The 13,941-nt window shown below is 40.2% G+C and overlaps 2 protein-coding genes across 2 annotated transcripts; one reads left to right on the top strand and one right to left on the bottom strand.

The window, feature by feature from the left end:
* The first annotated feature begins 572 nt into the window (after positions 1-572).
* asb11 (ankyrin repeat and SOCS box containing 11) lies at positions 573-3,933 on the top strand. Its single transcript, XM_028591889.1, has 7 exons — positions 573-709; positions 1,191-1,270; positions 1,354-1,461; positions 2,440-2,590; positions 2,972-3,106; positions 3,517-3,705; positions 3,790-3,933. Exons 1-7 carry the CDS (start codon positions 613-615, stop codon positions 3,912-3,914), a joined length of 885 nt encoding a protein of 294 aa, XP_028447690.1. The 5' UTR covers positions 573-612; the 3' UTR covers positions 3,915-3,933.
* Positions 3,934-4,482: 549 nt separating this feature from the next.
* LOC114563634 (gastrin-releasing peptide receptor) lies at positions 4,483-12,909 on the bottom strand. The gene is made up of 7 exons (XM_028590432.1): positions 12,883-12,909; positions 12,396-12,799; positions 9,800-10,151; positions 8,653-8,905; positions 8,532-8,542; positions 4,915-5,071; positions 4,483-4,796 (listed from the first exon to the last, which is right to left on the bottom strand). Exons 1-7 carry the CDS (start codon positions 12,907-12,909, stop codon positions 4,483-4,485), a joined length of 1,518 nt encoding a protein of 505 aa, XP_028446233.1.
* Positions 12,910-13,941: the final 1,032 nt, after the last annotated feature.

Genomic DNA, 13,941 nt, shown 5'->3' with positions numbered 1-13,941 from the left:
ATAACGATGTGATTGGAGGTTGAACATTATATCATGTCTGCAAAGAAAAACTGTCACGTGAATTCATGTAGAGAGAGAAATTTCAGAACTTTATTGTGTATTAAATGTGCAACAGATCAGTAGATGTGTGTACATGTAGAGCTTTTTTTTTTTAGCGATGTAAGGAGCTGTGTCTTTGATTTACTGTGGACAATTCTTCAGCATACATTTTGGAGGAAGTTATTTTATTGTATGTAATCATTACATTTAGATCCTGTAGTGGCAGAATATGTTTAGGGGCTGAAAAATATTTAATTAGAAGATAGATATCACCCAAATATCTATACTGTGAAACTGTCCAATCCTGCGTCTGCTTGTTGCTGTTTGCATGCACATTTAGCACTTCATTCAAGGTGTATCATTAGAACAGGTTGTTCCAAAGAACCATTGTTATGCACATACTGTAGACTATATCCATGGACTGGGACAAGGGTGGGCGGGAGGTGGCAATGCGGGGGAGGTGGCCAAGGATCCAGATAAGACAAGAAGCAAGCCCAACTTCAGATTTGTGTATCTGCTTGGGCGAGCTTGAGTCCTGGACAGTCGTGGAGGAGTCTTCTGTTCATTTTCATCATGGCTGCTGTTCAGACAGAGGTTTCCCTGTGCTCACAACCTTGGCAGAGATCCTTTTACATCTATGGGGGGTTGGCATGCAACTCGCTGATGGCTGGTAAGTTTTTTTCTTTGTCTTTTTGGCCCTTTCAGTTGTTTTTTTTTTGCTATGAGAGAAATAAAAAGTAAACACCTGGATTACTTTTGTTATTTCGTTTTTAAGTATGAACTTTCTAGTAAGTGGTTTAGCTTTGCACATATTTGCATTAAACAACAAGTCCCAGTGTCCTTATAGTTTTTGGGGTTTTGTTTGATTTAAAGTTACATTTTTGTAGTCAGCATTACAAATTGGTCGAGACCTGAAAACTTTGCATGTAAAGATTGTTTAATTACTTGGCTCTGCTGTAGCCAACAAAACCTGGGTGGGTTCAGTAAATTTGGGGTTGGGGTGAACCTGAAAAACCAGATAAACTTCAAAGTATTCAAGTGAGGTCATCTTAACAGTACAATGGACAGAGAGCAGGATCAGATGGCCATGAGCATATCTGTGTGTTTTCTGAATGTGGAGACCTTCCTGATCTATAGTCCCTGTGTCTCAGACTTCTGGTCAGACAGAACTCCTCTCCATGAAGCCGCCTACCAAGGCCGACTGCTACACCTGAGAAGCCTCATCGCTCAGGTACTTGGTTCTTTCTTGATGTGTGTATACAATTCAATACATGGTTGTATGTGACAGTATTATCCTCTCTGATCTCCCTGCAGGGCTTCCATGTAGACACACTCACCTTGGACAGAGTCTCTCCTCTCCATGAAGCTTGCCTTGGTGGTCATTATGCTATTGCCAAGTTCCTGCTGGACAATGGTGCAAATGTAAGAATTTTGTGTTTACAGTTTAAAGGCAGGCTTGATTTTCAGGTATTTATGTTTATTTTAGGAATGACAAAATGGCAGCTTTGGATATCAGACCTGAGGTATTTGTCCAGGGAGAGAGACTTCAGGTGGTACATGATACAAACTTAAGGAATCATAAATAAAGAAATTCAAAGCTTTACTTTTTTTATTTTTTTTAAATGGAAAAGTAAATGAATACAGTAAAAGGTTAACATAGCCAACTTGAAATTCATCAGAAACAATTTGAGTATGGAAGCAGAGAAAATATTCATCAATGCAAGCATTCCCACCTCTTTTACATATTGTATGACTAGATGGTCTCAGGCTTCTAACGCAATCCTCAAGTCTGTTGAGAAAACTAAAATAAATACAGTAAATGGTACTCACTCCATCCATTTTGACTGAATTTGTGAAGAAAACATGTCATTATGTAAGTGTTTATAAAGGGGAACTCCTCTGCTTTTTTCACATCAGTTCTGTTTACAGGTCTTGAGGAGTACTACTGCATATGTGAAAAAAAGTTGTATAAAACCTTTTGTGCCTTCAGAGGGAGCTGCACAAAATCTGATAAACTGACTTAAGTGATGTCACTTGAGTCTGCGTCAGTTGAAATGAAAAAAAAAACTCTGGGGATTTGGTTGTGTGGAGTTAGAAAGAAGTGATGTTACCAGACCTCTATAGCCCGCTTATATAGAGGCTACATTTGACGCTACTAGCATAACTCAACCGACGCTCCGAAAAAAAGGGTCAGCGGTAGAGTTGCCTTGTGTGTAATGAAGGTGTCATGTTTTGACAAGGAATAAGAATGTGTTCATCCTACTTAATCCATCTACATTGTGTATTTGTCAACATGCCATATTTGATGTCTACATTTTGTTTTGTGTGTCTTTTGTGCTTGTTTGTGTCTGTGCATCTCTTTTGGATGAATTTTATCTTTCCTTTTATATCTCCCCATAGGTGGAGGCAGTATCAACCGATGGCGCCACACCTCTCTTCAACTCTTGCAGCAGCGGTAGTGCTGCTTGTGTCAGGCTCATGTTGCTGCACAGTGCCTCCATCCACACCCCCTACCTGCTGGCATCACCCATCCATGAGGCTGCTAAGAAAGGTGTGTGTTGGGGGGGGCTTGTTTAACTATATTCATGGGGTCCAAAAACCGGGAGTCCAGTATACTTGTGGGGTCCCGACAGCTTTGTGGGGCCCCACAAGTTTAAAGGGCTGTTTGAGGGTTAAGACTTGGTTGTAGGATTAGGGTTAGAATTAGGTAATGGTTAGGGTGAGGGTAAGGGTTAAGGTTAGGCATTTAGTTGTGATGTTTAAGGTTAGGGTAAGGGGCTAGGGAATGCATTATGTCAATGACGGGTCCCCACAAAGATAGTGCCACAAACCTGTGTGTGTGTGTACAAACATGTACATAAGTGTAAAGAAACATGTAAGTGTTAAGATGTGATCTGTCAGTGCACAGATTCTCATGCTGTTTCTCCATCAGGTCACACAGAGTGTCTGGAGGTGCTGCTGTCGTATGGAGCTCATATCGACATGGAGCTGCCGGTAGTGGGGACGCCGCTGTATTCTGCCTGCATGGCCCGGGCTGCAGCCTGTGTCGGGGTGCTACTACACTCAGGTAACATGATATGCAAACTGCAGTATCACAAAAGAAAAAGAGGAGAGCTGTTGTTTCCCCTAACAGGATACTGTAACAAGTGAAAATACATCCAAGCCCCTCAAGTGTTTGCTTTTTTTGGTTTCACTTTTGATTTCTCACAACAATAATGCAAAAAAGACATTTTTCACTCAAGTTAAATAAAATATGCTAGAGGACTAAAAACACACCAAAGGCACAAAATAGCACAGGACAGTAAATCAATAATTAAAGAAGAGTTTCTCATTGTCTTTGCTACAACATGTGTATACCCAAACTGCAACAAGAACCCCTTCTCACCATAAAAGAAATACATTACCCTTTCCCTGTTTTATGTGTCTAACTCAATTTGAGTCAGGTGTTTAACCAGCTCTGTTTGTGTGCACGTGTAGGAGCAGATGTCCGAATCGGGTGTGGGCAGGACAGTCCTTTACATGCTGCAGTTCGAGGTGAAAGCGCCATCATAGTGGATCTTCTTCTGGACTTTGGGGCTGATGGGTGTTGTAGGAACGTAGAGGGGAAGACTCCTCTGGATCTGTCGACGCCAAACAGCGCAGTGAGAATAGCACTGCAGAAAAAAGGTATGTTGTGGACCCTCATGCATGATACATTAACCCAATTTATTTAATTATAATGTCTAACAACGCTGTCTCTTCTACCTGCAGGTCCCTGCTCTCTGTCTCAGCTCTCTCGGTTCTGTATTCGTCGAAGTCTGGGAAGGAGTCGTCTCCACAGAGCCTCTGGCCTCTTCCTCCCCCACAGTATCAAGGACTTCCTCCTCTACCAATGAACGTTTCTGCTCTGCTACCGCGGCTCTTTGATAGATAGATAGATAGATAGATAGATAGATAGATAGATAGATAGATAGATAGATAGATAGATAGATAGATAGATAGATAGATAGATAGATAGATGGACTATCAATCGGCAAACTGGGAAATGACTCTGTTACAAACAGCAAGTTACAAGTCACTAAGGACATACACACATACAGAAAAAACAAGAAATATACTAGAAATAATAAATCGATGGATAACAGTTTGTTCAGTGACCTCCTCTCCACCACAGCTTCAAATGTGTCCTGTTTGCAGCCAATAACGGAGCCTGCCTTCCTGATCAGTTTGTTCAGTCTGTTCGTGTCGCTGGTTCCGATGCTGCTGCCCCAGCAGATGTCGGAGGAGAACAGAGCGCTGGCCACAACAGACTGGTACAACATCTCCAACATCCTGCTGCACACGTTGAAGGATCTCAGCTTCCTCAGGAAATAGAGTCTGCTCATCCCCTTCTTGTAAACAGCAGTGTTGTTGATTTTCCAGTTCAGCCTGTTGTCGATGTTAACACCCAGGTATCGGTACTCCTCAACCACCCAGAATGCAAAGGGGCTGGGGAGCCGCACCAACGCTCTGTACTCTACCTCCTGTCCATCCCTTATACACCCAAGAGTCATCAGAAAACTTCTGTAGGGGACATGACTCTGAGTTGTACTGGAGGTCTGTGGTGTATAAGGTGAACAGGAAAGGAGACAGCACAGTCCCCTGTGGAGCCCCTGTACCACTCACCACCACATCAGACAGAACACGGTCCAGACGGACAAACTGTGGTCTGCCTGTCAGGTAGTCAGTGATCCAGGAGACTGTAGACGCACCAACACCCATCAGCTGCAGCTTCTCACCTAGTAGCAGTGGCTAGATGGTGTTGAATGCACTTGGGAAATAAAAAAATTTGGTTCTTGTTATGTTGCTACTTTTGGGAACAGATACAAGGCAGGGCATATTACATAGCAGCGGCACCCTCTGCAGGCTCAGACTTGTTGAAGAGATGCTGGAGAACAACAGACAGCTGATTGGCGCAGGTCTTCAGGACCCTGGGGCTGATGCCGTCGGAGCCGGCAGCCTTGCGCTGGTGAACCCTCTCCAGTTGTCTCCTCACCTGGCCAGGTGTGAATGTCTATCAGGAGGTGGTGCTTGGGTGAAGTGCTAGATGAAAATGTGCTGTAGTGGTGTGGGAGCGAGGGAGGAGGCAGTGAGGAGGTGTGGGTGGTTGGGGGCGTAGTAGAAGAGGCAGGGGATGGCTGTGAGCTAAACCTGTTAGTAACAACTCAGCTTGTTTGTTCTCTCCCGGCTGTGTGTGCCACATATACTGAGTAGCCCTTCACATTTGTGCCAATTCAGAGAATGGCACTCATCTGTATTTTGTAATATGGTTGCTTTTAGTATTATAATAATTATTTGGATACAAGTGTGGGAAGTTGCGTTCATATTGCAGTAACTTTAATGTATCAGGTTTTGTATCTATACTTTTAATGAAGAGCTACCATTCCACATCTATGGATTTTACATTATTCCAAAGGTTTTTAAAACTCTACAGATTTTACCCATCTAAGTCTGGATTGTACTTTTGCAATCCTTTTGCAAAGTTGTGGAAAGCTTTTTTGCGGAGGGAGCTGCGTGGAATCTGTTATGTTGCCTTAAGTGATGTCACTTGGGTCATTGTCCATAAAGGACTACAAGTTTGAAAATGAGCATGTGCAATGTGCAATATAGTACATGTGTAGTAATTTGAGTACTTGAAGGGGAGTTTCTTCTACATTTCTATGAATATTACCCTTAAAGTCATCCTGCTTTGTTTGATTTGTCTATCCTCTGTACTTCCTACAATAAACATGAGGATCATCTTTCCTGCCCTGATTCTTTGACCCGTATGATATCCATATCTGCCGACCCAGACCAGTTACATTTTCTCCAACTGCACCAGCTTTTGTTTTATACTATAAGTCACATGAGTAATGGATGGACTGTGAACAATGAAACAACAGCAAGATATATAAACGTTAACATTTGGTGAATGAACTGTGGTGTTTTGAATTGTTTTATAGTTAATGGACTTACAAAATAGGTATAAAACAAACAAGACCAGCTAAGAATATGCCCAGCTTGTGTAGCATTGTCAAATCGGACAAACAGGATGTGATTATGAATCAAAGGGGTGACAAAGTTAAGTACATGTGAAATGTTGAAAACCGCAGTAAGAAAAAATGATCTGAAGAACTGAGGGAGTTTTGTGGCCGGTGTTGCTGAAGGGGAATTAATTTCCTGTTTTCAAATGCCATGCTAAAAGGTCACCTCTGCAGAGACCTGAACAATCTAGTTTGAACTGATTTAACTTGACGTGTCTTAACCTAAACTTCAAAGAATAGCCTTGCCTTCAGCAAAAGTTCCAAAAGACGGATATATGCCGTGATTTTGTGTTTATTTGTAGATACGTGTTGATATCCTGCTGATTGTGTCTATAGTCAGTGGTTACATGCTGTACCTGTGAGATAGTATTTCATCTTGTACAAAGGACCTTTGGAGGTGTTGAACACAGAGCGCACATTAGGCAAGGCAAGGCAGCTTTATTTATATAGCACATATCAGCAACAGGACAATTCAAAGTGCTTTACATAAAACACTAAAGAGCTGTTAAAAACAAATTAAAAACAGATAAAAGATGAGAATAAAATGTACAGTTTGTATAAGAAGTATAAGAAGAAGTTAGTCCAACTCGGGCCTCCCAGAGGACTTATGTTTTCTGTTGCTACTCAGGTTGCAAACCTGGCCTCCCAGAGGACTTAACCAGTTGCAAACTGGGCCTTCTTGCCACCCATCTTGGCATGGAAAAAGTTTTTATTTTAAAAGATAGATAAACCAACTTGGATGTTGGATTTTCTGTGAAGCCACAGTTGACTGGGTTTACACTGAGGGTGTAGGTTACATACAATGAGAAGGTCCAATGCAATAGATTGAATAAATCAAAGGCTATAACGTCATTTATGCTTCAGCTCCATTCACTTGTGGAAAAGGTCAGATATGTAGCAGAGTCTCACTCTCTGCGGAGAGATATGCAGCAGAGTGACAGACTCTCCTCTGTGATACAAATTAATTCAGATGAAAGTTTTGTATTTTTATTCATCATGTTTCAAAAGCCAAAAGTTCACAATCACAAAACCCATTGCCCACAGGGGTTATACATCTCAAATAAAGTTTAATTGAACATAAAGTTTGTCGCGTATGATTAATAGCATATTATTGTCACACATTATGACTGTTATCACCGATATATTACTAGAGCTTAACAGTTAGTCAATCGACATAATAATGAATCATCAATAGTTTATCCACAGAGCTTACAGCCATGCTAGCTGCTCTGTTAAGCAGCGGTGCTTTGAGAAATGCTTATATCAGCATGCTATCAATGCATTTAGCAGGAATAATGTTTACCATCTTAATTTAGCACGTTAGCATGCTAACATTTGCTAATCAGTACTGAACACAAAGAACAGTTGAAGCCAATGGGAGTGTCATATTTTTGCAAGTATTTGGTGATAAACTAAATTATTGGACAAACTGAAATTTTGAACTCATAATGACACTAAAACGGGTTCCTGCTTTAAAAAGAAGCTTTTTATCTGTTTTATATCACTATAAATTGGAATATTTTTGAGTTTTGGACTGCTGGTGCCACAACACAAGGCATTTGAAGATCACCTTGGGTTTTGTGACATTTTGCAGAGACTAAACAATTAATCTATTATTCACAAAAATAACCATATTTTGAATCAATTATGCAAATAACTGTTAGTTGCAGCTCTATATTAAATATCAATATTAAACAAAAGTAACAAATGGCTGCTGAAATGTATAAATACAGTGTACAGAAGTGCAACAGCATTAACTAACACATACAATGTAACAGAAACATATCTATCTGACATTTGACAATTCTAATAACTAAACATTGAAACGTTTCTACAATACAGAACGGCGGATGGACTATTCAGTAATGTCAGAGGAACCTTTTTCTTTATCTCCACCAGTCGTGTTTTTTTTAAACAAACGGCACTGTGCAGATGAAAAAAAAATATGCACAAGAAAGCTGGCCTTTCATGCATGGTTACAATCAGTTCAATTTTCTTACACTGTCATATTCAGTTTCAGTTTACATCAGGGATACAAACAGAGAAGATTTACCAACTGCAAAAAATTTTTTTTCTTATATAACATTTATTTGTCAGGAAATAAATAATCTCAGGCAAAGAGAAAAGATGTTTTGTACCAGTGTTTTGGCTGATCAACTTGACATCTGCAGTGATTGTATTTCATTGAATCAACAGTTTATTTTGTTTTAAAAAAGATTAGAGGCTTCCTGCATCTTTTGTTATTTCTGTGGCTTACACTGGATAGTTGAGAGCTAAACATTTTACATTACTTCAAGGTGTAAAAAAGGGTAACTGAAAAGTGATCATAAAAAATAGTGAGAAATTACTTGACAACAAGGCCAAATGATTGCAACAGTGTCCATTCATCACAGTGAAGTTGAAGCTTCTAAATTAAAGGTAAACATGTGCAAGTAAATACGATCAACACACCTCCAGTCCTACTGAAGCACAGCACATGGGTTATGAAGTTTATGAAAACACAGATGCTTTCAGACGGTGGTTATGTTTGTGCTCCTACTGTTCTGACTGTACAAACGTCTAGGAGAAGTACAGCACAGGAGCTGCTTGTTGAAGTGTTTCCTAAAGCTTTTGCTCATCAGGTAGAGGGCGAATGGGTTTACACAGGAGTTGGTGAAGGCCAAAATGCGAGCGCATATGCTGGCAATGAAGTGGCCCAGCGAGGTGTCCACCTGGTCGTAGTGGTAGGAGCGGTACAGGTAGATGACATGACTGGGTAGCCAGCAGACGGCAAACAAGCCGACAAACACCAGCACAGTTTTGGCCAGACGCTTTCTGGACTTGATCTGACAGGAGAGAGAGAGAGAGAGAGAGAGAGAGAAAGAGAGAGAGAGAGAGAGAGAGAGAGAGAGAGAGAGAGAGAGAGAGAGAGAGAGAGAGAGAGAGAAGAAATCAGCTATTAGAATTCTTCACACTCTGGTTCAGCCTGGAATATTGACTGGACTGTCATAGAATTCTGTACAGACATTCATGGTTCCCAGAGGATGAATCCTCTGACTTTTCCTCTATCGCCACCAGCACTTTGACGGTTTTGTCTTTAAGGAAATTGCTTGGATTGGTATGAAATGTAGTGCAGACATTCCCCCTGCAAATAAATCCTAATATCTTTGGTGATCATCCAACTCCATCACCAGGTCAACAAACAAAACCTGTTTAACTAATAACATTCACAATCAGCCTCAGCTGTACTTTGTTTTAAGTGCAATTAGTAGATGTTAGGATGCTAACACACTACGCTAAGATGGTGAATGCAGTATAGTTTATACCTGCTAAAAATCAGCATGTTATTGTCATTGTGGAAGCAGAGTGGGGAGTTTCTGGCACAACTACTTCCAAGGAGCATGGAGAGGGGGAAAGAAGTCTAAAGAGGTCAAAACTGCAGCAACACTGGTGGTATACATAAACTGTATAGAATATGTAGTATATAGCTAGTATAAGTGGTTCTATATACTACAACTGTTGCTGCTGTTTTGACCAATTTAGTATTGTCAATGTGAGCATAGAATGCAGAGCTTAGTGAGTACTGAGTTTTGCTTGTAGAAATAAAGATTTCAACCAATCCGTTTCTCACTCACAGTAGGATTACTAAACATGGAAATAAATATAGAGATAATTAGAGAGTGGTTTATAAAGACCACTTTGTATATGAGATAACTAATCAGATGACCCCAGAATCTGACCTGTTTCTGGAGGTGCAGGTGCCCTTCAGCAGGGATGTCCACAGAGCTCCTGACCAGACTGTGAGCAATGAAGCAGTAGTAAACCGATATGATGAAGAGCGGGATGATGTAGAAGATGAGGAAGGAGGCTGTGGAGTGGATTTTTGGGTGCAGCTCCCTGGCATGGGGGTAGGGCGCACAGGTCACAAATGTCTCATTGGTGTGGCTGGTGGTGAAGGTGTGCAGGTCGGAGAAGACGGCCTCAGGAATGGCCAGAGTCACAGAGAGCAGCCAGATGGCCCCCACTCGAAAACAGATACTGACTGCAGCGCTGGACCTGTGGATGTCCAGAGGTCTGACTATTGCTTTGTACCTGAACAGAGAACAGAAATATGTGGAGCATCACTGAAACTTGTTCTGTGGAGAGAGACTATATTAAGATGAACTGAACTGAATACCTCTCTATAGTTTCTTCATTATGCATATAATCAAAAACAACTGCATAAAAACATGTTATTGTCTCATCACTGATTTTAATTAAGGTCTAACCCTAACCTTCTAGAGACTCAACTTATTCTTTAAATCAAAGAAAGATACGCTTTGATACATTATCTTAGATTATACAGCAGAGAAAATTAAATTAAGCTTTGAATGAAAGGAAACAGGAACCACAGTAGATAATATTAGCTCCTGGATAAGATAAATTCCAGATCAAAGAGGAAGGTTTATTAATCATAACTGGTATTAAATGTTCTTTTTACTCCCAGAAGCTAAGCTTGCTAAAAATATAAAGAGCTGTTGGCAGCTCCCAACACGTTTTCTGACAACAAAAAGCTGAATCTGGACCCTTGTGTATCTGACTAACATGTATTATTTTTTAGATTGTTTCATCAACACCAGGACCTGTATAATCATTCAATCTCTGCATCTCTTCATATCTTATGTCAGGGGTTTCGTTAGACCAGTTTAACTACAGAGATTTATTTATTATTATATACTATTATTGAAGGAGCGGTATCAACAATTATGAAATGGGTTATTCTGCATAATGAGTTTTTTACTTTTGGTACTGTAAGCATATTTTGATGATCATACTTTTGTACTTTCACTTAAGTAAAATTTTGAATGCAGGACTTTACACCAGAACAGAGTATTTCTACACTGTGATATGCTGTTTTCAGATATACATTCCTGGCAGTATGGAGAAGGAGCGGTATCTAGACCATCATGTCAGGAAATAAAAATTACAGATTCATCATGAATGAATATTTAGTGAATATTGAGTGAGTGACTCTTTTTGACTAATAAATAAATACACTATTTAGTATTACAATTCCTGGAAGCATGGAGAGGACTTAGAAACAATATTTAGACCTAATGCTGGGAAATAAAACAATAAAACTTTATTTTACAGGTCTGTCATTTCCTAATCATTTTCTGAAGCAGACTACGATAATCTGGTATTAATTATAGCGGAAAACAGACAACATTCTGAGACAGTTACTTTTATCAGAGTTTAGTCAGTTGAGTTTATATGATTCCCACAGTCATTTCAAATAATGTGCAGAAAATATAAATGAATAAAAAAAAAAACAGGAAAAAACTAAATAATTAAAACATTTTAGTGACTGTCTTTAGTGGGACATGTGCATAAAATGATGCACAAAGACTTTTATAATGTGTCTTTTTGATGTAATGCTGCCAACATGCAAAAAAAAATGTGGATGGAGTAAATCAGGGGTGATTCTAGGATCCGACCTTTATGGGGGCTCAGTCCCTAATGAGAATGTAACAGGGATATAGTGCTAAATAAGTAATTTCATTAGCCAATAATCTTTGAGCTAGTTACTGAACAAAAATGTCAGCTAACGTTTGTTGAAACTATTAACAATATGATGGAACTAAACCTGACACTTTATAAGTCTCAGTAATAACGACCAGTTTGACACAATGTTCTAACATTCAGCAATTTTTGTTGCTTACGTTTCAATTTGGGTTCTAATCTGCGCCATGAAATCACCAACTTCTTCTCTGGGGACTACCAATGTTAAACTTCACAACCACTCTAGCTCTCCCTCTGACAGATCAGATAGAGACTCAGCCAAAGGCGGGAGTCTGACACAACCTCCTCCGATTGGCCAACACTAGATTCTGTTGACCCTGTTCTTGACTGGGTTACAGGTGCTTAGCATCTGTTTCAAACCCTTTGAACCTGTAAGTGTTTGTCCTCTGTAACAAACAGACAAGTTTGCAAACTCTAACTTGACGCACCAAAACTGATTTAAAAAAAAAAAGGTTTTTATTATTATAATTTTTAGGGGGGCTGAGATGAAATTTAGGGGGTCTTGAGCCCCCATAAAAGGGGTTTAAATCGCCCATGGAGTAAATAAATAAAATTGAATTGAATTGAGTATTGAAACAACTGAAGTGTCAAACTGATTTTGATTTAATCGAAGGAAACCTCATGTTGAAGAAATCTAGAAGATAATGCTGCAAGTTTAAAAGGCAAGGCAAGGCAGCTGTATTTATATAGCACATTTCAGCAACAGGGCAATTCAAAGTGCTTTTCATTCAAAGTGCTTTACATAAAAGACTAACTGCGTGAAAAGTAGCCTACCGGTCAGCGGAGAGAGCAGTGAGGGTGAACACCGAGACTCCCACAGAGGTGAGCTGGATGAACGGGATCAGTTTGCATCCAACGCGGCCGAAGAGCCACTCGTCCACCAGGTAGCGGCTGGCGTCCACCGGGGCGCAGGTCAGCAGCAGCAGCACGTCCCCCAGAGCCAGACTGGACAGGAACAAGTTGGGCACCGTCCTCATGGACTTCACCGTTAGACACGTCCTCATTAACGTGACATTCCCCAATAGACCCACGATAATGATGATCCCGTAGACAGCAGCGATCCCGATACCCGGGAACCAGATGTTGTATTGGTGCTGCTCCCCTGTGGAGGCATTGAGAACCAGAACACTGCTGTCCTCTGGGCTCATAACGAGTGTGTCCTCCAAAGACATAGCAGCCTTTAGATGGAGAGGACGGAGGTGTTCAGCACAGTCCGGTGTCTCGTAGTGCGTTTGGTGACTGACTTTATAAAGTGTGTGACCTCCTGCTGCTGCTGCTGCTGCGTCATTTCAATTACGCGCTACAGCTGTCAAGATCAGGGTGAAAAAATGTCTGATCTGTTTCCACCTTATTGTTTAAGGGCAAACCATCTTAAACTCTCCTCAGTGAGATTCAGAATATAGCCTATTGGCACATATGCACAAATGTTATGAAAATGTCCAAGAATAGCCTACACCAAGTGGTCACCTGGATAGGATTTGAAGTTATCACCTCTTCAGTGTAGGCTACATTGCAGCTCAGTTGGACAGTGTTTTGGATGCAATTGGAAATAGTTTGAAGTTAGTTTAAGCTGAGTTTGAAAGTTATGAAATTACCCATAGCTTGTCCTTTGACTGTTGATGTACTTTACTGTTTATGGCAGTTACACTAGGACATACAATGGATCTTCTTCTACAGCTGCCTTGGCCGCTGTTTTCAATTTAGCTGTAGCCTATTAACTGTAGAAACCTCATCATAAAACAAAAAAACTTTTTTACTTCTGGTACTCTATTACAACAATTAACTGAACTCTGTGTAACAACAGTGCCAATAAACTTGTATACTACTTCTAAGTATGATGTTGTACCCCATACTGTAAGTAGCATATAAGCTATTATTGGACCAATCTATTTTGTCAATTGTCAACACAAATTATTTAATAAGTATCCAAAACCTAAAAGAAAGGAACTATATGGTTTGCTTATCATGTTTTTGTTCTTTTCTGTACCGCTCCAGAATGGGTATGGTAAGTGGTATATGGTCATTTTGAAATAAATCACAGCCATTTTATAAAGTGGTAGAATTACGCTGTGAAGAATTACGCTGTTTCTGTCACTGCAGACCTTGAGTTTTAACTTAAAAAGTAAGTGAGGTGTGGGAGTGAAGGTCAAATCTTTCAAACCATTATGTTTTCATGTTCAACACACCTTTAGTCTCCATTACATTGCCAAAAGTCCCTGCCTCATACTGGAGGCATATAGCAGCATATTCTTTGCTGGAGCATCAGATGGTGTCAAGTGGGCTCAAAATCATTTTCTAATATAAATGCAAATTGAGTTTT

The sequence above is a fragment of the Perca flavescens genome, chromosome 11, assembly GCF_004354835.1.
Source record: "Perca flavescens isolate YP-PL-M2 chromosome 11, PFLA_1.0, whole genome shotgun sequence".
Taxonomy (NCBI): domain Eukaryota; kingdom Metazoa; phylum Chordata; class Actinopteri; order Perciformes; family Percidae; genus Perca; species Perca flavescens.
The sequence above is the reverse complement of the archived record's forward strand: the minus strand, read 5'-3'. Positions and strand labels throughout refer to the sequence as shown.